The sequence below is a fragment of the Tyto alba genome, unplaced genomic scaffold (genome assembly GCF_018691265.1).
Source record: "Tyto alba isolate M040663 unplaced genomic scaffold, T.alba_DEE_v4.0 Super-Scaffold_2, whole genome shotgun sequence".
Taxonomy (NCBI): Eukaryota; Metazoa; Chordata; class Aves; order Strigiformes; family Tytonidae; genus Tyto; species Tyto alba.
The window spans coordinates 84043704-84067476 of NW_024881282.1; the positions used below are offsets into that span (position 1 = coordinate 84043704).

At 37.3% G+C, this 23773-nt stretch overlaps 1 protein-coding gene across 6 annotated transcripts in view; it reads left to right on the forward strand.

Annotated features, from left to right (window-relative positions):
- USP6NL (USP6 N-terminal like) overlaps positions 1 to 23773 on the forward strand; it is a 139385-nt gene that overhangs the window by 109413 nt on the left and 6199 nt on the right. For all 6 annotated transcript variants that reach the window (XM_042792749.1, XM_042792751.1, XM_042792750.1 and 3 more), the window contains 6 exons: positions 1820 to 1868; positions 3687 to 3807; positions 7677 to 7771; positions 10469 to 10534; positions 10624 to 10723; positions 13342 to 13494. In XM_042792749.1, coding sequence (XP_042648683.1) covers positions 1820 to 1868; positions 3687 to 3807; positions 7677 to 7771; positions 10469 to 10534; positions 10624 to 10723; positions 13342 to 13494 — 584 coding nt within the window. The remainder of the gene's footprint in view (positions 1 to 1819; positions 1869 to 3686; positions 3808 to 7676; positions 7772 to 10468; positions 10535 to 10623; positions 10724 to 13341; positions 13495 to 23773) is intronic.

The following is a 23773-nucleotide window of genomic DNA, read 5'->3' on the forward strand; positions in this document are numbered from 1 at the left end:
TTTTGTGGACAAATTCTAAATATGGGGAATTTCTCTGATTACAGCAACACAGGATGGAGTACCAAGTGGAAATTCCCAAGCTGAGAGCTATTCTGTGCAGTCACTGTAGCTTAGATCTATTTGTGCAGTGCTACCTGTACTTGAGCTGATGTGCCTTGCCTCTCAGTAGTACTGACACAGTGCCATGCAAAAATGACTGTGGTGCTTCTGGGCCTCAGTTAGTTTTTATGCACACATTTTAGATGTTAGCAGAAGCTTGCTACCTCATCAGTTTGGGGTTAAGACAGGCAGAGCCAGCTCCGGTCCCTGTAGCTATGTTGTAAGCGTGCCCTCAGAGTCCACAGGAAAGCCTTTGGCTGCATAAAGCAATTTCACACTTGGAATAGACCTTGGAATTACTGTACATGTATTATGCATTTCCAGTGATGCCTTGATGAAAAATTCAGAAATCATTTCACATAGCAATGAAATAAAGTCTGCTGGGTAAATCAATAGCTTGTTTGACTTTTGAGTAGACTGTATGTGTTTGAAGGTTCATTCTTTTACAGGTCTTCGGTTATATCATCTAGTGTAAATAGTACTAAAATTACCATTATTTTATGTATCTTACTGTGAATGAGATTGAGCTCTTATGTTCAGTTTCATATGGTCAACTGAAGATATAGAAGGTTCCTGTGTACCTTTGGGACCTTTTAGTTTGTCCTTGTAAAATATGACTCCAGCTTAATATCTAGTACTTTAGGGTACACTTTACTGTGGTTACTGAAGAATGGCTAAACTTCAGTTCTGCAAAAGGGCAAACAAAACTGCCATAATCTAGGTGTTTGGGTAAAATTCTCCAAGTATGCATCCTCTTCCCAATAGAAGATACACAGCTTTTTGCTTATGCTTTCTTTTTTCAACCTGTTAGTATCTATTTCTATACATTTGATTTGTGACAGTCAGAGGGAATTTCACTGGACAGAAAAAGTACAGTATGCAAAACTCAATAGTTAAATTTTAACAGTTTTAGTTGTAGATGAAAGTAGGAATTCAGGTTTCCGAATTCTCAATAAATCCCAAAATTTAGGTGTGAGTTTAAAAATTCATTATGAAAGCTCTCCACCATTATTTTGATATCCCAATTTGAGAAGAGAAGAATTTGGTTGGGTTTTAATTATGGTCTTACTACCTTCACAAGTTAGTCTGTTTTTACAGAAAGCAAAGGACCTACACAAATTTCTTTGTTGTAATTCTAACTCTGAACTACAAGGACATCAGTACACCCTGGAGGACTGAGCACAGGATGCCGAATCACAGTTGGTATTGTTTTTCCCCAGTTTGACAGTAGCAGTCACTAAAGCAGCCTTTAATTCGGGTGCCAAGATTAAGACACCTTAGTGTCTGCTTTGTGTATTTCAACTCTTCTACATCTCTGAAATTAGTAACAGCTGTTGGTGTTCTGCAAGCACAGAAATCAGGTCTGAGGTGTTTAAAGTTTGGCATGCAGAATAAATTGGTGTTTGAAATGTAGCCCATCCTATGTTTCATTTTACCTGTCTGTAAAAACAATGATCTGACACCATTGCCTTCTAAAAGTATTATAGGTATTTTCTGAAACCTTTCAACATGTAAAACATCAGAAAAGTGCTAAATATAATGTTGGTTTGAAATCAGAAGTGCGTATCATTGTGAAGTGTGGTTTGTCCTGTTCTTTAGAGCTAGACAAGTTAAAATAGGGGAAACAGGTTTACAAAACATAGTTCGCTAATGTCATGCTTTTCTGTTTTTACCAGAGACCATATTATAGTGTTTTTCTTTTCTATTCTTATTTCTCCAGGCAACAATCTTTATTCCATGTTTTAGCTGCATATTCCATATATAATACGGTAAGTTGCGTACCGTCACATTTAAATATGGTTTCTTGGAACGTGCATCAGATGGTAACTTGCCATTCTGTATCTTCTTTCTCCATAAAAACAAAAAAGCAACAAACATTTCAGAGACCTTTGGAAGTATATAGAAATAAATTATTTGTTTGTTGACATGTTTTGAGCTGAAGTTAAAATAAAGCATCTTGATTATGAGTATCTTATTGGACAGACTGAACTGTGCATATACAGTTCGGCTGAAACTAAGTATTTTGTCTAATAAGAATAATGGATTTGTACTCTGCTGCATTTTTATACTACTGATATTTTCCCCCCATTATATTATATGCCTCCCATTCGTCTGAATGATGAGAAGGAAAACACACTGCAGAAAGATCCACGTTGCAGTAAACAAGCATATTTCATAACCTGGATGGTTCTAACAAATGGAAAATGGTCTTGAATGTTGCATCATCTTTACTTAATCCCTCGGTTTTGGCTGCAGTCCTGGATGAGGATTTGTTAGAGTGGGATTTTCAGACTATATCATAAGGGTTAGAAACTCATATATTTTGTAATGTCTTTTGGCTGCATGCTAAAAATAGAAGGAACAGAAATGCTATCATATCCACATTTATCTGTGGCTTCAATGGACTATCCCCTTATTCCTTGTGCCCATTTTGATCATTTTTGTACATCTTTCATTTTATATCCACCAGCAGCTCCCTAGAATTCAATGTAAAAGTATGTAAAGTTAAGAATATGAAAGTGAAATTAAGCAGTTACTCAAATTAAGTACCACTTTGTTTCATTTTTCAAAGATCTAAGAAATATAACCTTTCTGTCCTCTTTCAGTTTCTGTCTCCTCACAATTGTTGTCCCCTAAAAGAACTTACATTGCAGGAATTTGTTGTCTTTCACTTGTTATGTTGTCTTAAGCTTTTATTTGTAAGCAGCCTTGACACACTGAGAAATAAAACTCTGGAAGGACCTTTATATATCTTCTGTAGAGCATTGGACTAGTACTTTCAAATTTTATGAAAAATATGTTTAAAATCAACTGTTAAAGTGTGATGATGGGAATACTGCAGTGAAGTTTTTATGTTGTTGCATTTTTCTTAATGTGTAGCAGATCTGATGCTTTGGTTTTATCTCTAGGGGAAAGTTCTGCTAAGAACTTGTAAACCTGAAGAAACTTACTCAACAATTAAGTCATTGTTCTTACAAATACTTTATCAGTGGGGTTATCTGAGCAGCTAAATGATAGCGACAGGTGGTTCCTACCACAAAAATCAAACTTAATAGCAGAGGAAATACTCAAGTTCGGTTTTGGAACAATTACATTTTTAGGGGGGGAGTTATTACATATGATTGCTATGGGCTGCTAAACTTGAGCAGGTTATAGGTATAGGTCACTCTTGAAAAGTCCTATGTTTATCAGAAGGTGCCCTGACTGTAAAGTAAAACAAATCAAGATCCCTCCTCCCAAAAAAACCCAAATTACAACTAAATGGAAAACACATCCATTTGGCAAATAAGATGATACAGTTACTTGAAATTATTAGTGCTGACAAGGATTTTGTGCAGGACTGTGTAGAGAGTTCTAATGAACAATCAAGACTTCCAGTTTACTTTTCAGTTGGAGGGTTGTGCATCATCCCTTCTATCTATCAGTATTTTAGATGTTTAAATATAGTTTGGTGGTGTCATAATTAGGGAACTTATGCCCTCAGGACAAGCATCCTCTTTCTTCTACTAGCTCAAGGAAAAACTAAGAGCTCATGGTTATGAGGCTTTTGTTTTCAGCTTTTAATGTTTTCACTCTCTGATTTTCAGGAAGTTGGATACTGTCAGGGAATGAGCCAGATCACGGCTCTACTCCTCATGTACATGAATGAAGAAGATGCCTTCTGGGCCCTGGTGAAACTTCTCTCTGGTCCAAAGCATGCTATGCATGGTATGGAGTTTCATGTCACTTAGTATATATTAGGTTTCAGCCTGCCCTATTTAAGCTGTAAATTACTTGAAAATGGAACTATGCTGTTCTGTCTGTATAGTCAAAATAAGACATAACGGGAGCTTTATACTGGGGGTCTATTGGATGTTACTGGAGCTCTCACACATAATGGTAAGTAATTTTTTTATATGCAGTATCTTTCAAATAGTTTTTCATGAAAATCAAATAGTTTCCTTTCCTCTTAATCTCTTAGGGAATGTAGCCTATTAAAAGCTGGTTATGTAGATATTTATATAGCAATAAAACAGTAGCAGAAACCTAATAAAGAATATGTTAAATAATATTGTGGTTGTGCTATCATTTGGCAGGACAGGAATCTGTAGTTAAAAATGGACTTGTATCTAGGCATTAACTTTGGGTTTCTTCTTCTTTCATCTCTGCCTCACACAGCATTTCCTGCTCTCGTGGTCTTTCTACTTACGTGTTATTGGTAGTTCTCTCTTTCCAAATTTAGTATGATCTATGCATATTTCATAGCTATTGGTATGGAACAACTCCAGGAATTCCAGCATTTTAAGTATAACAAAACCTTAAGTATAACTCAAATGTTCCCAATTTATCATTTATTAAATGTTACCAACCTAATCTAAGGTCCTGCTTTCAGCAGGTTGGACCAGATAATCTCCAGAAGTCCCTTCTAACCTAGATTTCCTGTGATTATTTAAATGTTTTTTTTAAGTGGGTTTATGCCACGGTGCAGCATTACTGTAATATATAACTGTAGATTCTGTAAGGGAAAGACTCAACCAATGTCATGTAACTGCACTTTTTCTGTGTTCTTCTTTGGGGAAAGTAGTTTCAAGCACAGTTTGCCAACTCTTTAAAGCCTAAATAATTTTATTACTAAATTGCAGATACTCATGAAGGAAAACTTTTATAATTACACTTGATGCTACTGACCTTCCGGCAGTTCTCTGAAATGAACATCTCTCTATGGAGATTATAGGGGTGGACTGAGTAATTCAATTAGAATCATAATTGATGAGAGTAGGATGGTTAAAAATTCCTCCCCATAGACAAGGTTTTTCATCAGTTTTTCTCTTCTACCTGTGATCTGGAAACCTGGAATGTTTTTTGGGTTCAACCCCTGTGTCTCAGATACATAGCCAGACTAATTTCTGGTATAACACCACTTGAAATCAAGGGATGATTTTGGCCTCTCTGATGTTTCATACTGTACAGATAATATGAAGTCTCTCAACAGTAAAATATGGGTATCTGACCCTGAAAATGAGTTAGGTCTTTCTGTTGGTGTTTTTATAGTCTTAGAAATTCAAGATAATGAGTTGGTATATATAAATTAAAAGAGAAACTTTCCATGGAAAAAGCAGCTTTGAGTGTTGTCAATGATGGCTAATTAGCTTTGATGTGATCATTTACTGTTTACATTAAGAAAAAAATCCCAAACACCTCACTTATATTAGCAAAATTTCCTAATATGCAACCTGACATTTAATAGAAGTGCATTTGTATCTATGAAATATTAAACCTGTGTGAATCTGCGATAGTAAATCTTGCAGCTTAGTGATTGTGCACTGAATTACATAATTGGTAACTAGAAAGAGTTTTCTTTTTGGTTTGGGACCTTCTTTAGTGATATTTTTATTTTTAATCGACATATATTCTTTGGGTCCATACTTGTTCTTCCACTTTCCATGCTGCCTATCACTTACAAGTAAAAACTCTTGGGTTTTTTTGTAGCCTTTTTTAATCCTAAGAATATGGAATTTCTGTGCTAGACCTATTTAGTCCAGTGTCCTGTCTCTGATAGTGACCAGCAACAGATGCTCAGTGAGGTGTCTGATAATGAGGAAACCAAAGATCAACACCTCCTGTAAAATGTATTAGAGGCTGAAAGAATTTCTGGAGGAACTTCTTGAGATGGAAATTTGTTTTGCCTTTAATAGTCTACAGTAGACTTTTTTCCTTAAATAATTCATTGCATTTAACTGTGGACTGTGTTCTTCCATTTTTGTTTTGGCTCTGCACGTGATGGTTTCTCGGTGATCCCCTGTAGATTTTGCTTTAGAGAAGAGAGTGAATGATCATAACATGTTCGCTGCTGGCACTTGGCGATATTTCACCTCAGCTGTTTCTTTACTGCAGGCTGATCAGACACAGCATTTTTATCTGTTCTTGGCACAGAAGTTGTTGTATACTTTGATAATTTCTGTGACTTCTGGTGTTTTCCAGATTTTCCAATACTCTTCCAGGATGGCTAGAACTTGACTGATTGTTCACAGTGTGGACACATGGCACATGTCAAATAGCTTAGATCCCAGCACAAACTCCTATGCAACTTCATAAGTGCAACCTTTTTTTTTTTTTTTTTTTTTTTGCTATCTTTTAACTCATTGGATTAGCTGCCTTAGGAGATGGACTGAAAAGTTGAGGCTATTTTGGCGATAGAACGTATTAAGTACCTTTAGAAAGTCAAATAGGCAATATCTACTGCTCTCTGTGCCTGTGTACTCACTGATTTCTTCATGGAAGCCCAGTAGATTTAAGAGACATGATGTCTCTGTAAAAACCATGTTGATTCTTCTCAGCATCGCATCCATCTGGATGTCCACTTACCCCACCTTGCTTTATTATGGTTTCTGCTGGTTTCTTCTCGGAATATTGGCCTGAATATTGGATAGATATTGTACTAAAAACCAGTACAAGAAAAGATGACATCATGTCAGCCACTTTCGGGACTCCGGGTATTTTCAGCAAGAGGTTTCATAGAATCAGTATTTCAGCTAGGTGATCTTCGAGTTTTTTTTAGAGCTGTTCAGGGTTCTGACTTGGGAACGTCCCTAATGTCTTCCACGCAAAAATTTAACTTGGTTTTAGTCTTGACTTTATCTTCTCTGAGCACTTCTAAAAATCTTCACAGACTGTTGAACCTACAAATTCTCTGTCAGGCTTTCTGCTTCCAAGGTGTTTGAAAATAGGTCTATTAGTATTTTTTTAATGTCTTCTGTGAGTTGTTTTTTTGGGAGAGGCTTGTTTTTCACATTTTTATACTGCCAGTGTTTGATCATATCTGTTTTTCTGATCTGAACACAGCTTCAGCTTTTTGAAGGATCTTCTTTGAATGGATTCTTTTCCTGCTGTGTAGCTGTACTAACTTTCCTTTGCATTTCAGATTTTTTGGCTAGTATTACGTGTTTGCTCTGAGCCTTTTTTTAACTCTGCTGATAACTTAATTGGAAGGGGATCTTAGTCCTTTCCTTTTCCAGTGTGTGATCACTAAAACTCTTCAAGATTTTTAATGTGCCCTTAGTTTCAGTTGTGTGAGCTCACAATATTCACTTTATACTATGTATTCATAATTGTCTTGGTAGAATATCCCTCTTGTCCTTTTTTACGGTCTTCAAATCAGACATTCCTAGTAGCTGCCTATGCTGTTTGCCCTTCTACTGTGAATTTGCTCGGCATAATCCCGTTTTCTGTCTTCTTGCTTTTAAAAGTGTTAGTTGGTGTGAGTTGTGTTTTTTTGTTTTGTTTTTCAAGAATAATTATAAGTTTAGTTTCCCCATGATGTTATAGTGGGCAGAATAATGTAAGACTGATGGATCTGCTGTCATCTACCATTAGTAATCTTAACAGTAGTCACTGAGGGAATATATTGATGTTTTGCTGTAGTCATTTAGGCAGGAGTATGTGCATATCTGTGTGTGGACATCATAATATTGCTATGAATATCTGTTCAGATCCAGTGGTCTTATAGAATAATAATGTTTTCAGAGCTATGAATGTAATATTTTTTATGTCATTTTTATAGTACATACACCTGTTACACGGTCAACTTCTTTTCTCAGGTTTTTTTATTCCTGGTTTTCCAAAACTGTTGAGGTTTCAAGAACATCATGAGAAAATACTGAAAAAATTTTTGTCCAAACTTAAGCAGCATTTGGTAAGTATTTACATCACAATAAAAGCACTAATTTACAGCTTGCTACCTTGTTTTGGCTCAGGTTAACTCACTTGGTTAAGAATACCTCAAACCTCAGAAAAAAAAAGCAAAGCTCTAAGAGGCAGAAGTGCTGTTGTTTTCATTACAGACAAATTTATGGTGCACTTTGACAGTTATGATAAAATTGGATTCTAAGAGTAATTAAATTGGGTATCTGTCTCACTTTTGACCTCTGAGTTAAGGAATATATGTGGTCGTTCTACCTGACCTTATGCAAACTGCTGTATAGCAAGCTGATGTTATAACATTTTATCAAGAGCTCATTGTATGTAGAGCTTTGTGGCTCATCTCTGGACAGAGGTGACTTTGCAACCAACCAGTTTTAATCTATTTATGTTTATTTATGTTTAAAAACTAACCTGTATAAGAGGAGTCAATGATCCATTTAAATTTGATACATACTCAGTAGTATTTTCACAAAGCTAAATGTTGAGTGTTATCCTTTCTAATGCTCTTAAGTACGAAATAATATACTCTAGATGTATTTATTCTAAGGAACAAATTATTTTTCTAATGAGAGAAAAATGCCCTTCCAATAGTCATCAAGAATTTTCTTTTACAATCACACTGGTTCTGTCAGAATCCATCTCACAAGTCTTAAAAGGTAGTGTAAGAGCTTCTCAGTTGCAGCAACATCTTCTAAGAAGGTAGCTGCTTACAAGCATTACCTTCCCAGGATTATAGTATTTTCTGTTCAGGATGTTTATCACCTTGGAAAAAATAAAAAAAAAGACAATTTGAAAGCAGACTAGCACCTTAGCAGTGATGAATTGCATCTAATGTGTGCCTGTTGTAAAAATAGAATTTAATGTCTTTTTTTTACAACATGGTATTAGACCTGCTCATAACGTGGAATTAGGCAGATCTGGTTAGGAAAAAAACACTCTTCTGTTAAAAGGTCAAGTCAAAATTAGTTGTGCAGGATGATATTCTCATATTAAAAAAAAAAATCAAGACCAATTCTGTAACTAACCTGACTCTGAAATGAAAGTTGTGGATTTAGTTTTTACAATACATGCAAGATGATGATTCTTGTTTAGAAATATAGTGTTGTTCACATTTTTGGGGTTGTCATGTTTCAAGAACAAAATATAGAATAATCCCAAGAAAATTGGGTAGTTTTAACAGTAAATGGTAAAAGACCCTTATACTTTCTAAAAATTCAAAAATAATTGGACATGATTGAGGTGATACAGCCTGAGGCTGGCACTTTATTAAATTTTTTGTATTGCTTATATATGTCTTACTACTGCATTTAATAATCAAAACCTTTTTTTTCCATCACTCCATCCTTCAAATTTCCCCCTTCCTCTTGCATCACTTGAAAAAGAAAGTTTCAGAAAAGTTCAGAAAGTTGCTTTAGTAACTGAAAAATCTTATTTAAATATAATGCTCTGATAGTTCCCTTCTGAGCTAGTTCTTGTCTACCTGTTCAGAGGGATCCAGAAAACATTCACTCTATTTATTATATATTTTTCTTTTTTAGTTTTAAATAAAAACTTAGTTCTGTTTTTGTCTGAATTACTTTAGTGGCATTAAATGTAATAGCAATCAGTATTTTCACCAAGGAAAGGCATGGTCCACTATATCTATCTTTCAGGAGGCTGACGACCATTCTTGCAGGTTAGAAAAATCTCCAAATAAGGTGTTTTTTGTTCTGCCTACTTTTTTTTAAAGACTCTCAAAATGAAAATCTCATGAAGATTATTTAAATTATACTAAGAATTTTTTTTTTTTTTAATTTCTTACTGTGAATATATCACTAAAATGAGCTCATTTTAACTTGCTGAAAGATGAAGGTAAAGCCTGCAGATAAACCAGAGGGATTTGGTCCACTGCTTATTCAGTGTTAGTATAATTGAAATTTTGGGATTTGGTCCATTGCTTATTCACTGTTTGTATATTTGAAATTTTTGCAAAAGCTGAATGTGGCAAGCATAGAATATGATGTTACCCCAAAGTTAAAATTCAGAATTTCTTAGCTTTTCAGCTTTTATTTTGGCTTTTCCTCTAATTGTACAGAGAACTTTGAAGATCTCTGTGAAACTACCTTAGCCATCTTTGAATGGGGTGGTATGCCAGATGGACCCTCTATGCTCTATGGGAAATTAGGCCTCTTAATTAAGGAATTTAGTTCCTTAACAGTCTGAGTGGTGTTTTGAGGTCCTGTGTTTGAAGAGTTTGATTGTTTTAGGCTTCTATCTGGTAGATAGGTATTCTTGTCACAAAATCTTTTCAACCTTTGGCATGAATTGGCAGCCTTGCTATAGAGAAATGATAGACTAAATGGACCCAGTGGCTGAACTTTGGTTACTCCAGAATATTGATTTATTTTCTTGAGAAAGGATTTAATCCTCTGCTACCTATCTCCCAAGAGTAAGATCGTGGTCTGAGATGTGTTAATACCTCAGCATCTCCAAATGCATGTTTCTTCAGGTGGTGAAATTGATGAAGGAAAACTATAAAAGACAGAAATAGTATTTATTGGACTGAAGTAACAGCGTCTCATGTAGTTAAATTAATTCTTTATGATGAATATTGGGTACATTGGCCTCAAGGTGAAAATGTTTTTCCATAGACAGTGCGAGACATTACTTGATTTTTGTGAGTATTTTTAAATTTCTGCATTTTTTACAGGACTCCCAGGATATATCCACTAGCTTTTACACAACAAAGTGGTTTTTCCAGTGTTTCCTTGATCGTGTGAGTATGTTTTTCATTTTCTGTGTCTGTTTTCAGATGTGACTGGGGACAGACTGTTCTCACAGTGTTGCCTGGTTCTGTCATTGCAGACTCCCTTTACATTAAGCCTCAGGATATGGGATATCTACATACTTGAAGGAGAGCGGATTCTCACTGCTATGTCTTACACAATTCTGAAACTACACAGAAGTAAGAAATCTCTCAGACATTTGAATGCTAAACAGAGATTTGGCTGGCTTTGTTCTTTCTATAGCTTGACCTTGTGTGAAAATCTTAGTTTCCCATTTGCTTTATGCTACTTCTCACAGGTATTTTTCTTTCCTTATTCACAAAAAGGTCAAAATCTTTGCTTTACTAATGTGTGTGTATAGCGGGTTGACACTGCTAGATGCCACATGCCACCAAGCTGCTCTGTCACTCCACTCCTCAACAGGGCAGCAGGTAGCGGGAAGAAAATAAGATAGGAAAAAACCTCATGGGTCAAGATAAAGGCAGTTTAATAAGACAAATGCAAAGGCCACATGCAGAAGCAAAGGAAAACAAAAGATTTATACTCTACTTCTCATCAACAGACGATGTCCAGCCACTTCCCAGGAAGTAGGGCTTCAGTACGCGTAGCAGTTGCTCTGGAAGACAAATGCCATAAATAATGAATACCTCCCCACACACCTCCTTTCTTTCAGCTTTTATTGCTGAGCGGACCTCATATGGTATGGAATATCCCGTTGGTCAGTTTGGGTCAGCTCTCCTGGCTCTGTCACCTCCCAAGATGTTGCCCACCCCCAGCCCACTGGTGAGGGGGAATGTTGGAGAGCCAGTCATGGTGCTGTGGGAGCACTGCTCAGCAGTAGCCAAAACAGGGGTGTGTTATCAACATCTTCCTAGCTACCAATACAAAGCACAGCACTGTGAGGGCTGCTGTGGGGAAAATTAACTCCATCTCAGCCAGGCCCAGTACATTGTGATTGCCAAAGAAAAGTATTTATTACATTAAGAAAGTTATTTAAACATCGACATGAGGTGAGCTGTATTGCTGATTAAACAATAGGGAAAAAATGCTGTAGTTCCATGGTTTGGAAATGTCTTGTTAGCCCCTAAAGGATTTAAATTAATCAGAAAAGCGCACAAAGAATCCAGAACATGCCACTAAATACCTGCAACTCTTATCAGCAAACAACTCGGCAATAAGGAATCACCAGTGTATGTGTCTATTCATATCATTGTTTGTCCAAGAATGTAATTAAAATTCAGAATTTCTGTAGTCTGCCTGGATGGCCTTCTCTTCCATCTCTTGCCTTTGGGTAAAGTAAAATTTGAGATTTTGAACAGAAAAATTGTCCAAAGCATCTATGCCTGGCTTCCCAAAGTGATTTATCCCTTTAAGTTCCAAAGGATCCAAAATGTTTTTGAGGACAGGTGTTAGCTTCTAAATATACTTGAGGGCTTTTCAGGATGATACCTTGTAGCTCGAATTTGATACAATCTTAACTCCGGGACTTTGGCTTTCTTAGTGAAGTCATTTAACTCCATGTAAATTCAGAGGTCTGCATGGAGCCTGCAGAATTGATGTCTTAATTTGCTTGCTAGTTTACCCTCCTTGAACTGTGGTGATACTACCTCACTGTCTCACTGGGGTGTATTCCTTGGTTTGTTCGTAAACTGCTTTGAAAAATGATAAAGATTCCTCTCAATTACTGTACTTAAGAAAGGTAAACATTTAGAGGCAAATCACTAGGCTTAGAATTTTGGTTTCTATTCTCTATTTGCAAATAGACATCTGCTTGAAATTTTTTTTATTTACAACTCTTTTTATGGGAAGACCTGAGGAAAAAGTCTGAACGCAGGTTTGTTGGCTTAGCAAGTACGTAGCAACTTCCTTCACGATCAAAACACCGAAAGTACCTTATGGCAACAGAGAAGAGATTAGGGGACTGGCAGAGAAGGTGGCAGAAGATGGATTCTGATTTGGTTTTCAGTCTCTTGGCTACCCTTAAAAACATTGATGGTGTAGCTATCCAGTCAAAGTGCCACTGTGGAATGCATGCCAAGAGCATTTTTATTACAGTGGAAAAGCATTTTTTATGGTTTCTATATAGAAATTGTACAATCTGGAACTTTTGATGGCATATATATGTTTAAAAAAGCTAAATAAGTATGCAGTTATAGCCTTGCAAGCCCAAATAGGTTTGTGTGGGAAACGTGGCCTTACTACTGTGTAAAAATGGAAAGAAAAATAATCTGATAACTGTAAAATGACTTTCAAAATATGACCTGAATTTGATTGAAGTAGCAAAAAGTACCTGAATTTTCAGAGAGCCTGAAGCAATGGTTCCGAAGTGTGAACTGTCATCATCATTTCACTGGAAGTTAATTCAGTTGTGAATGAGGATACTATAAATATCAATTTAAAAAATGTTTTACTGCTTTTTAAAGCTCTTAAGAGAGATGATGTATGTTGTACAGATCTACAGCAGTGTTTTTTAAGTTGAGGATGCAGGCTGAAAAATAAAGACCTGCAGCTGTTGGACATAAGAAGACTGAAGGAGGGTGACTTGTAGTTAGTTTTCTGAAGATACTTCTTGGAATATGTTGTCCTAAGTAGAGAATAATAAGTAGAAAGCATTTCTATGCTGATTTGCAAGTGAATTTTTAATGCATTTTATAGATTTCTAGTGTAGAATTCTATTATCTGCTTAATTAGTAAGTGTTTTTATTCTGCTTTGAAAACAAAAGCATCTAATGTCTAGTACATTTTCCAATGTTCATAATAAAGATATTTTAATGCATAATATTTTCTTCTTATATAGAGCATCTGATGAAATTACAAATGGAAGAGCTTGTAGAATTTCTGCAGGAGTCTTTAGCCAAGGATTTCTTCTATGAAGATGACTTTGTAATAGACCAGCTCCAAAATTCTCTATCAGAATTGAAACGAGCAAAGCTGGATTTACCGGTAGCTGGTAAGAAACTTGTACATGTGCAGATTTAGGTATTTGAAGCTATTCACACATTATCCATTTTTAAAGTGTTGATTCATGCTGTTAAAAATTGTGCAGATATTTATCTCTTCATCACTGCATGGGTTTTGTGGTTATTTTCCTCAAAAATATTATACAGTTTAAAATCAGCACCCTTCATTTCATGAATTTGCCTTTTTTTTGGTGTTTTGTTTACTGGTTGTAAGCTAATGACATATCACTTTAAAACATCCCACGTTCTGATAATTTTATTAACTTGTATTTGTAAAATCTTTAAGATAGAAGGTTAAATACCAAGGTTTCAAATTATTTGAAGCAACAGCATTGTCTGAGAATCCAGACTTTTGTAGCTTGATTAGCTATTGAACAAACTTCAGATCAAATAGTTTCTTCTGTTAGTCAAATCTAGATTTTTAATTGTTTGCAGGTGATAGACTTTCTGAATGTTTAACTAAATTATTTTCTTTGTTTCTTCTCAGCCTTTGTGTTTGCTTTTTGGTTCCAGAGCAGAGATGGTTGTTTAATAGGGCACTACTTATTAAATGTGTTCAGGATCTCGTCTTCCTATATTAAGATTATGTTATCTTTTCTATCTCTACTTCCGCAATATTTAATTAGAATTTTTCTTGTGATTATTCAGAGTCCTTTTTCTTTATTCTTGCTAATTGTAAAATAGTACGTGAGAAAGAATATATGTTTTTAAAAATTTTTAAAATATGGCAGAAGTTACTTTACTAATCTGCTATGGTTAGCAGTAAAGAAGTTAAAGTTAGAAGTTAAGAAGTGTCAGAATAAAGATTGCCTACATAGCACTGTTGTGATAATCTGTTCCTGAAGCTCTTCCATTAATGAACTTCATTTTTCCGTTTCTGTAGACCTTATTTATCGCATGCACTTTTAGGCTGTTTCAGGACTACCCATCACAAACTGATACCTGCTTCATCTGATTCTTCAGCACATTTGTCCCTCCGGTGTACGAACACTTTCTGTACATTCGTTTCCCATCAACTTGGCTTCTTGTCAGAGTTTCCCTTTTCTCTTGCTCCTTATTCCTGGGTTTTGCCCTCTTTCTGACTTTCTATAACACATCTCCAGCATGCTTTCTCCCACCCAGAATAGGTCTAAGCCTGGTTCCTGCTCTTGTCTTTTTGTCTGCTCAGTGTTCTTGGTCCTTCTCATCTACAGACTATGTTCTGTGAGTGCAGTTCATCTCCATAATACTGCGTGCACTGCTGATTCCCTTTTCTAACCACAACCTTGCCATCCTGCCTTTTCTCCATCCTTTTTCCACAAGCTAGGTTTCAGTCTCGACTTATTCTTCAGAGCCAGTTGCTCTTTTCAGCACTGTTCTTAATCGCAGCTGATGCTTGGTCATGGTGACTAGATGTGAGCAAATACGTCAATGAGCAACTTTGTCTTTCAGCATCAATTCCACTCCATCGTGTTAATGGAAGGTAGATCATGGGAGTACTTTCTGTTAAATTTTAAATACAGAGTTTGTGATTATGTTTGAGCGATGAGGGGATTATCCCAAAAATCTTTAATTGTTTTTAGATGAGGTAGATTTTTCGTGGATATGGTAAAGTAAATTTCAGCAGTGAGAAGTTTCTAATTTCCGTTTGAAACTGCGGTAGCTGAAGAGTTGGGAAAGATTTTTGTAGTTTGCTACATGATGGAGTTAATATATCTTCCAGCCTAGAAAATCACATTCATGTAACTTGTGATGAGAGTTTCTGTGGAAAATACAGAATTTACTGGAAATTTTCTTGATGAAAAAAAAAGAAAATGAAGGCAGAAAGTCTGTTCCTAGCTTATTTATGTTTTAAGGCTTTTATTTTGGGAGAATGTAAAATGCCTCCAAGTGAAATTTCATTTGAGAATACTCTGGATTTTCAGAGAAAATTAAATGCTGCCTTAGGTAACATAAGAGCCATCCACCTTGCAATGCAGTAACAGAAAATGTGAGACCCAAGAAGTCTTGTGGAGTCCAACAGCAAAGGGTGGTGAATGTATCTTCCTGCCGGGACAGTTTGGCAATGGAATAGAATTTGTTTAGAGTCTTAATTTGTACACTTAAGAGTAACTTCTGATATGACTGGCTGACAGGATGGTAATTGTTTTGAGCCATATTGCTTCTTTCTTTTGGATAGCTAAAGCAATATCATTGACAATAAAATGATTTTTTTTTTTCAACATGAATGGGAGAGTTTTAATATTAAGATAGGAAAGGCAAAGCGAAAATGAAGTATATTTTGGCACTGGATGAGGAATTGAGCTTTTTTCTTTTTAATTTCGAAGTAGCCTGGGAAAGCCTCTCTTGTGGGGTATATTTTTGCCAGGGGTAAATGGGAACATTACTTAACCTTTCACAAAATAAATATAAAATGCCTTCATCCTAATCCTTGGGAATCTAGCTGATTTGTCTGCTGTTATCTGTAGTTGAGTGAGGCTGCCTCATTTGTTCTTCCTATGAATTTCACAAGCCTTTGATTTTTATTTTTTTTTCTTTTTACTCTTCCGACTCTGATGTTCATTTTGGTTTTACTAATCACTGTCTTCAGGCAATAATATTTTGCTACAGGTTCTCAGCATTCTCTAGACATTCAGCTTTGCTCATGTGTTGTGGCAGCTTGACCCTGTCTGATGCCAAGCGCCAACCAAAGCTGTGCTGTCACTCCCCTCCTCAGCTCGACAGGGGAGACAAAATATAACAAAAAGCTCGTGGGTTGAGATAAGGACAGGGAGATCACTCACCAATTACTGTCATGGGCAAAACACACTTAACTTGGGGAAATTTGTTTAGTTTATTACCAATCAAGTCAGAGTAGGATAATGGAAAATAAAATCAAATCTTAAAAACACCTTCCTCCCACCCCTCCCTTTTGCCTGGGCTTAACTTTACTTGCCTCCTACCCCCGAGTGTCACAGGGAGACAAGGAATGGGGGTTGTGGTCAATCTGTCACACATTGTCTCTGCCACTCCTTCCTCCTCAGGGGGAGGACTCCTCACACTCTTCCCCTGCTCCAGTGTGGGGTCCCTCCCGTGGGAGACAGTCCTCCATGAAAATCTCCTGTGTGAGTCCTTCCCATGGGCTGCAGCTCTTCACAAACTGCTCCAGCGTGGGTCCCTCCCACAGGGTCCAGTCCCTCAGGAACAGGCTGCTGCAGCGTGGGCCCCCCGTGGGGTCACCAGTCCTGCCAGCAAACCTGCTCCAGCGTGGGCTCCTCTCTCCACGGGGCCGCAGGTCCTGCCAGGAGCCTGCCCCAGCGGGGGCTTCCCACAGGGTCACAGCCTCCTTCGGGCATCCCCCTGCTTGAGTGTGGGGTCCTCCACGGGCTGCAGGTGGAGATCTGCTCCACCACAGACCTCCCTGGGTGCAGGGCACAGCCTGCCTCACCATGGTCTTCACCACGGGCTGCAGGGGAATCTCTGCTCCAGCTCCTGGAGCACCTCCTCCCCCTCATTCTTCACTGACCTTGGTAACTGCAGGGCTGTTTCTCTCACATATCCTCCTCTCTCCAGCTGCAACAGATGCTCTTGAGCAACTTTTTCCCTTTGCCCGTGCAAACCTCATGAAGGCCAAGTGCAAGGTCCTGCACATGGGTTGAGGCAATCCCATGCATAAGTACAGGCTGGTGGATGAAGGGATTGAGAGCAGCCCTGCAGAGAAGGACTTGGGGGTACCAGTGGACAAAAAGCTGGATATGAGCTGGCAATGTGCGTTCACAGCCCAGAAACTGTGCCCTGGGCTGCATCAAGAGCAGTGTGGGGAGCAGGTCAAGGGAGGGGATTCTGCTCCTCTGTTCTGCTCTCTTGAAACCCCCCTGCAGTGCTGTGTCCAGCTCTGGGGCCCCCAGTGTAAGAAGGACACGGAGCTGCTCGAGCTGGTCCAGAGGAAGCCATGAAGATGCTCAAGGGGCTGGAGCACCTCCCCTGTGAGGCCAGGCTAAGAGAGTTGGGGTTGCTCAGCCTGGAGAAGAGAAGGCTCCGGGGAGACCTTAGAGTGGCCTGCCAGTGCTTACAGGGGGTACAGGAAAGATGGGGAGGGACTCTTCATCAGGGAATGTAGGGGTAGGATGAGGGATAACAGTTTCAAGCTGAAATAGGGTAGATTCAGATAAAATATAAGGAATAAATTCTTTACTGTGAGGGTAGTGAGACACTGGAATAGATTTCCCAGAGAAACTGTGGCTGGCCCCTCCCTAGAAGGGTTCAAGGCCAGGTCGGACAGGGCTTTGAGCAACCTGGTCTAGTGGAAGGTGTCCCTGCCCATGGCAGGGGGGTTGGAACTAGATGATATTTAAGGTCCCTTCCAACCCAATCCAGAGGCTCTAACACCATTGATGATGTGCTTGGCCTTGGCCAGCGACGGATCCATCTTGGAGCCAGGTGGCATTGGCTCTTTCAGACACAGGGAAAGCTTCTGGCAGCTTCTCACAGATGCCACCGCTGTGGTCCCCCCGCTACCAAAACCTCACCACACAAACCCAATATGCATGTGTGTCCAACTACTATCTTTACTACCTTCAGTCTCTTTTTATTATTTTTCTTCTAATTTAATATAAAATTTATGAAATCACTATATGTCATGCAGTAATACAAAAAATTCCAGACTATTCATTTAAGTTATCCACTGTAGCCTGAGAAAATAGTGTTTATTTTCGTTTTCTCTGCTGAAATAAATGCACTACTTCCTATCTTGTACTTCTTATTTCATTGAGCAACAGTTGCACCTTTAAGAACTAAAGTAAAAATGCATGTTATGAAAAAGAAAAAAATCTCCATCTTAGAGTTGCATCAGTATCAGTCATCCAGGAATAGCAGTGAGCTAATTAAGCTCAGTGGAATTTTCCATCTGGCATCCTTTGTTAGGCTGTATAGATTTCCCTGCCCTAGTAGGGTAAGCTGCAGTAGGATATTAAAAGAGGTAGTAACTTGCATTACTTTAAAGTAGATGTCTGCTTATGTCTGATGTAGCTTTCTCGGGCTTGCTTCCTCCATGGCTTCTCCCACTGGATTAAGGAGCTCCTTGTTCCCTTCAGAGCAGAGGAAGGGACTTCGTTTAACATTTTCTCAGTGATAAAACCCTTAAAATGTTCAGCCAGAACATGGACGTTAAGGGGATCATGCTAATTTTGTCAGTGAAATGCTTTTGCCAATACTAGGGCTATTTTGCATAAAGCAGACCATGGGTTTTCATTCCTCTTTGTGGTAATTTCTAGTCTAACTTCTGGTCAGTATAGAATAGCCTGTACTTAGCAACTACAACCTTCAGAGGATGGTTTGCAACTTAAGTGCTCTTCTCAAAACCCCAGGTGGGCATCCCTGTTCAGTGACTCTGTGGAGACAGTAAACTGTATGAATAAGCACACTTATTGGCAAGCCGCTTGGTTATCAAGCCCTCAGAGAGGCAGGCTGTGGCAGCTATACAGCAGAAACTGTCCCTTAAGGTACTTCTTGTCTGATGTATCCTCAAGCAAATTTAGTAGAAAAGGCAACTGGTATTTTTTTGATTGCCTGGAACGTTATGAACGGTGTCCACACCACTGCAGGTTCTCGAACAGGGCGCTCATCTAAATCTGTATGTCTCCTGCTTACATCTTCTCAAGGAGCCAGATCTGACACAGAGCAGAGAATCTCTTCCTTTAATTCAAAGATGATGCCTAGAGCATAGTGCAAGGAATTTTCTTGTTATACACCATTGATTTCCAAAATTTCATGGTGCAGATTCTTGGCTGTTTTTTAAAACAACAGCCAAATTCTATACATTCTGACGAGATATGGATAGAGTTTCCAGCTTTGCTATAAATTATTCCTGTAGGACTACATAAATAATGCAACGCTTAATAAACAATATTTATATATTAACACTTTTTTTAATAGTATGACTTTAATAAACAAAAGTTTCATATCCTACTTAAAAATATGTGGCTGCAAATAGTTTATTAATCTAGTGCTTCATAAACAAGACATTCAGGTCCACCTTCAAGGCTGAAGGCTCTCAGATCTGTTCTTGGGACAATTTCTCACCTGTGTTTTGATATAAGGTGTCCTGAAAAGGGAGGGCAGAGGCGTCCTGTGTTGGATTTTTTTTCTGACTGAAAGTTTAATATACCTTACAGCAACTGAGAAGGCCTTAAATCAAAGATAAAGGTATTGTACCTTCATTTTAAAGCAGCATTGGCAGATCTGGATTCTGCCTTTGTACTTCGGACCATCTTAACTATATTTGTGCGTGGTAACACCATCTTTAAACTCCAGCTCAGTTCTTCTATTTCTCCCAGCCTTTTCTGTATTCAGGGAAAACTAGCAAAGTTTGAATCTTGCATTTACCACAAATTTTATTAATGTAATTAATACTTAATTGATATTGAATTAATTTTATTATCAGTATCTTTTAGTCAAATATCTGTCTATTTTAAATACTTATTAGTGTCAGTGCAGAAGTATATACTAGTTTGATAATCTATTAAATCATGCCTATTCTCTGCTGCCTAATGTGCCTTTTGACAGCCAAAACAATAGAAATATGTAGGTCAACTTGACTTTCCTGTTTCTGATGGTGTCTCTCTTCCGGTTGTGTTTTGTTTCAGAGGCATTTTGGATTTTTCACTTGTGCTTGAAGAATACACAAGTAGCTATTTCATACAATGCACTTCATATTTTAATCTACTAAACTAATTTTTCTGCCTTGTTTCTTGTGTGGTGCGACTACTTTGCAATATTATGAGGAAAATTAATATATGGAATTATACTAATATAATTGTTATTTTCAGCCATTTTAGATATTGGCTTTTCATAATTTAAAAATCGTTACTGTTTAAAGCTTGCATGTTTTTTAAAAATATGATCCAGATAGTTATGTTGGTCATTGTTCATATTCCTATTTTAAACTGACTTTTCAAGAAAGTATATTTTCTAGAAGAAATGCGGAATTAGGGATGTAAAATTAAGTGGTTAATTTTAGCTTCAAAAGCAGCTTCCAGACATATATCTGGCCACCTGTATCTTCTGGTTGATGGCCAAATTTGTTAACATTTCTATTGTCTATCTAAATGTAGATGTTTATGAAGTAAGTTTTCCTTACTGTCAGTACTACAAAAGTGACATAGCAGCACAAAGGCAAACTGCACTTTGTTCTACCTTCAAGTTGTCAGGCATGATTTCATTTTAGTAACTCCCTTGCTGCTGGTGGTGTATAAAGGAGGAGGAGCAGAGGTTGACTTTTAGACAGCAGCTTGAGCTTCTAGTGCAGTGACTTAGATTTCTTTAAAATTCTGTTGGACTTGTAAACTGAAGAAGTAGGATGGGACGTCACTGGTGGAAAATAAACACAAAATATCAAGATGTCATTTTAAGAGTTGTTTTTATGACCATTACCATCCTTGAAAATTGTGTTAGAACAGTCAAAGTGCATGTATTCTGGTGCTGAAATTAAGGACTAGACTGTTATTCACCAGAGAGAGCACTTAAAGCACTTTACTCCAATTATGTGTCTGCTATTCAATGCATGAGGCTGTTAGTGCCTCCTGAAGCAATTATCTGTAAAGGTCTTGTAGTTGAGATCGACTTCCACTGGGTGGTGACCAAGACTTGTTAGAGCAGGAAGGAGTCAGTAGACTAAAACTTTCTTTAATATGACTTGAATTTTTATCTTTTTGGGAACAGTCAGATCTGCTCATATTTGCTTTGCTCCTTTTCGTATCAGGTAATATGTTTACCAGCAGCAAACAAGCACCCGATTTTTCTTGTTTTGCTTAAATTGTCTTTCTCTACTTCCGTTTCTCTCCTTCCTCACCCATTTTTCACCTTATTTTCTTTGTTGTTTGCTTATTTTATGCTATACTGCATACAAGCCAAGTAAATCACTACCTTTCTTTTAAACAAAAATTAGAAAATCCTATAGTCCCAATTCTGTAAATTCTGTTACAAGCTATTATGTTTGTCTTTGGGAAAAGCCAGTAACTAAACTCCTGTCTAGGAACGTGTACTATTGAAGGAAGAGGAGGAGAGGAGAAACAGAGTTACCCGGTTCTGCATCTCATGCAAATCCTGGCAACCTGGGAAAAATCTGATTGCTCAGTTTGCTTCAAAAAACAAAGGCACATTTGATGATTGTTGAGGTTGCTGCCAAAACAATCACAGCTGAACTGGACAGCTTTGTCTTAACTTATAGTTTTAAAATGCTTTTAAACCTTATGCATAAACATCATAGACTGTATAGAAAAGCACTTGTCCCAGAAATACTTGTAGTATTCAAAAGTTTCTCTGTTCCTCAGTCAGATGGGTATGTCCAGAAAGTGAATTAACTCAGACTTTGGATCAACAGCACAGATATTAAATTGATTGTGCTCGAAAACATCCAAATAAAATTTCTGCATGCTCAGATCTGAGCAGTTTGAACAGTGAGTTTAGTTGAAGTAGTAAAGATGATGTTTGAGAGCTGCATGTGAGGGTTTAAGCAGATTTGGAGTGGAAAATTGGTAGATAAAAGATACACGGCTTGTAAGAAGAATTGGTGCTTTTGCATGCTTCTAGAGTGAGCTATTTGTGTACCTCTTAACAGGAGAGATGTTTGTTGTGACTTGGTTTCTTTTGTTTGCTTTTGCATTGTGGTTTCTTTTCCTCAGCATTTTGCTTTTATTACCTTCTTTCTTTCTTGCCAGCATGCAGCATCATGGTTTTCTTGCTCTGCCTGCTGATCATGGACTACTTCGAGCATTCACGGACACAGTTTGCATATTATTTTGTGCATTTGAGAAATGTCTTGTTGTATTAATGTGCATGGTGATAGATTCTGTTATCCTCTACTTGTTTAATTTTGTGGACTTCTTTTGAACTTCAGGAATTTTTATTTGTTTTTAAAGTATTTGGTAGTTCCACTGGAAGTGGCAGCTCTGTGTGTGTGTGTATGTATGTATATGTATGTATGATCTGTATACTTAAATTAGAATTAAATATCTGTTTTGCAGTTTCAAACAAATTGGTTTTCCTTTAGAAGGTGACCAGTTTGCAGGATGTCTTTGTGCTGTAGCATCATAGATCCTTATACAACTCCCTTCCAATGCTTTTTATGGCAGCAGGTGATAAGAGCTCAAGCATTTTTGAACCAGAGCAAGGCCTGCGCTTTGTAGCTTTGATTACTGAATTGAATACCTCTAGCAGTGTGGCCTTTCTTAAAGTTTCACATGCAGATGTAGTTGATTAAGCAAGCTGTGTTTGTTGTTTCTGTCTGAGGTCAATTTAAACCATGTTCTGTGGAAGCCCTGTGGCTAAGATTTAAAGCTATATTTCTTCTTTTCCCCACTGACCCTCCTTCCACATGTACTCATTCTTCCATATTTTTGTTTTCCCTGAAAGCAGTGAGCTCCAGTATTAACAGCCTATAAACATGGTATCATGCTGTTAGAATGCAGAGGTTTTCTTCTAAATGAGCTATTCTCTTGGAACACTTTGCTTGTTACTCGGTATATGAATTAATGTTGAGTTTTAACATTTTCACAACAGACACGGTAAGACTTCTCTGATACTAATTTTACAGCTATAATTCATGTTATAACATACATCATCTAGACAGTGCAGCGCATGTATGCCTAGTTGTAGTGTGTTTTTTACCCTGAAATGTGAAGGAAAGATGACAGAAAGTAATCTTCAAAGCAGCCTAGATAGAATTCAATAAAAATGTCTGTAGTATTGTCACTTGGGTTTTATTGGAGCTTAATGGTAATTAAGAAACCTTAAGTGTGTGAAATTAAAAAAAAACCTCACACAAAACCCACCTTTATTGTACAACCAAGTATATTTCAAAGGATCTCATATTTTTCTGTATGCATTTCTTAGAGTAAAAGTTGGAAGAAAGGAAATCAGTTCATGCTTTTAAATGTATTTGTATACATGAAGGAAGCATCGGAGCTACTAGAGGAACTTCATTTTTTGGTATTTATATAGCTTGAATAGTTTAATTTCAAGAATGGATAGAAAAGAAATATATTTTTAAAAAACATTTATTGCATACAAGGGCAGAAATTAAATAATTTACAGATGTTGAGAAGCCATTTTCTCATGCTATCCTATAATTACTATGGATCACGTGGGGGTTATAAATGGATTAGGAGCGTATAAAGACTAGTTCTATATGATTAAATGACAAGGTTTTGTTATGTACTTTCAGTATTGTTTCTTAATTCAGACTTTATTGTATTTTAATATTCAAAATTAGTAAGAGTGAAAACACTGTAATATATAGTTCCAGTATCAGGA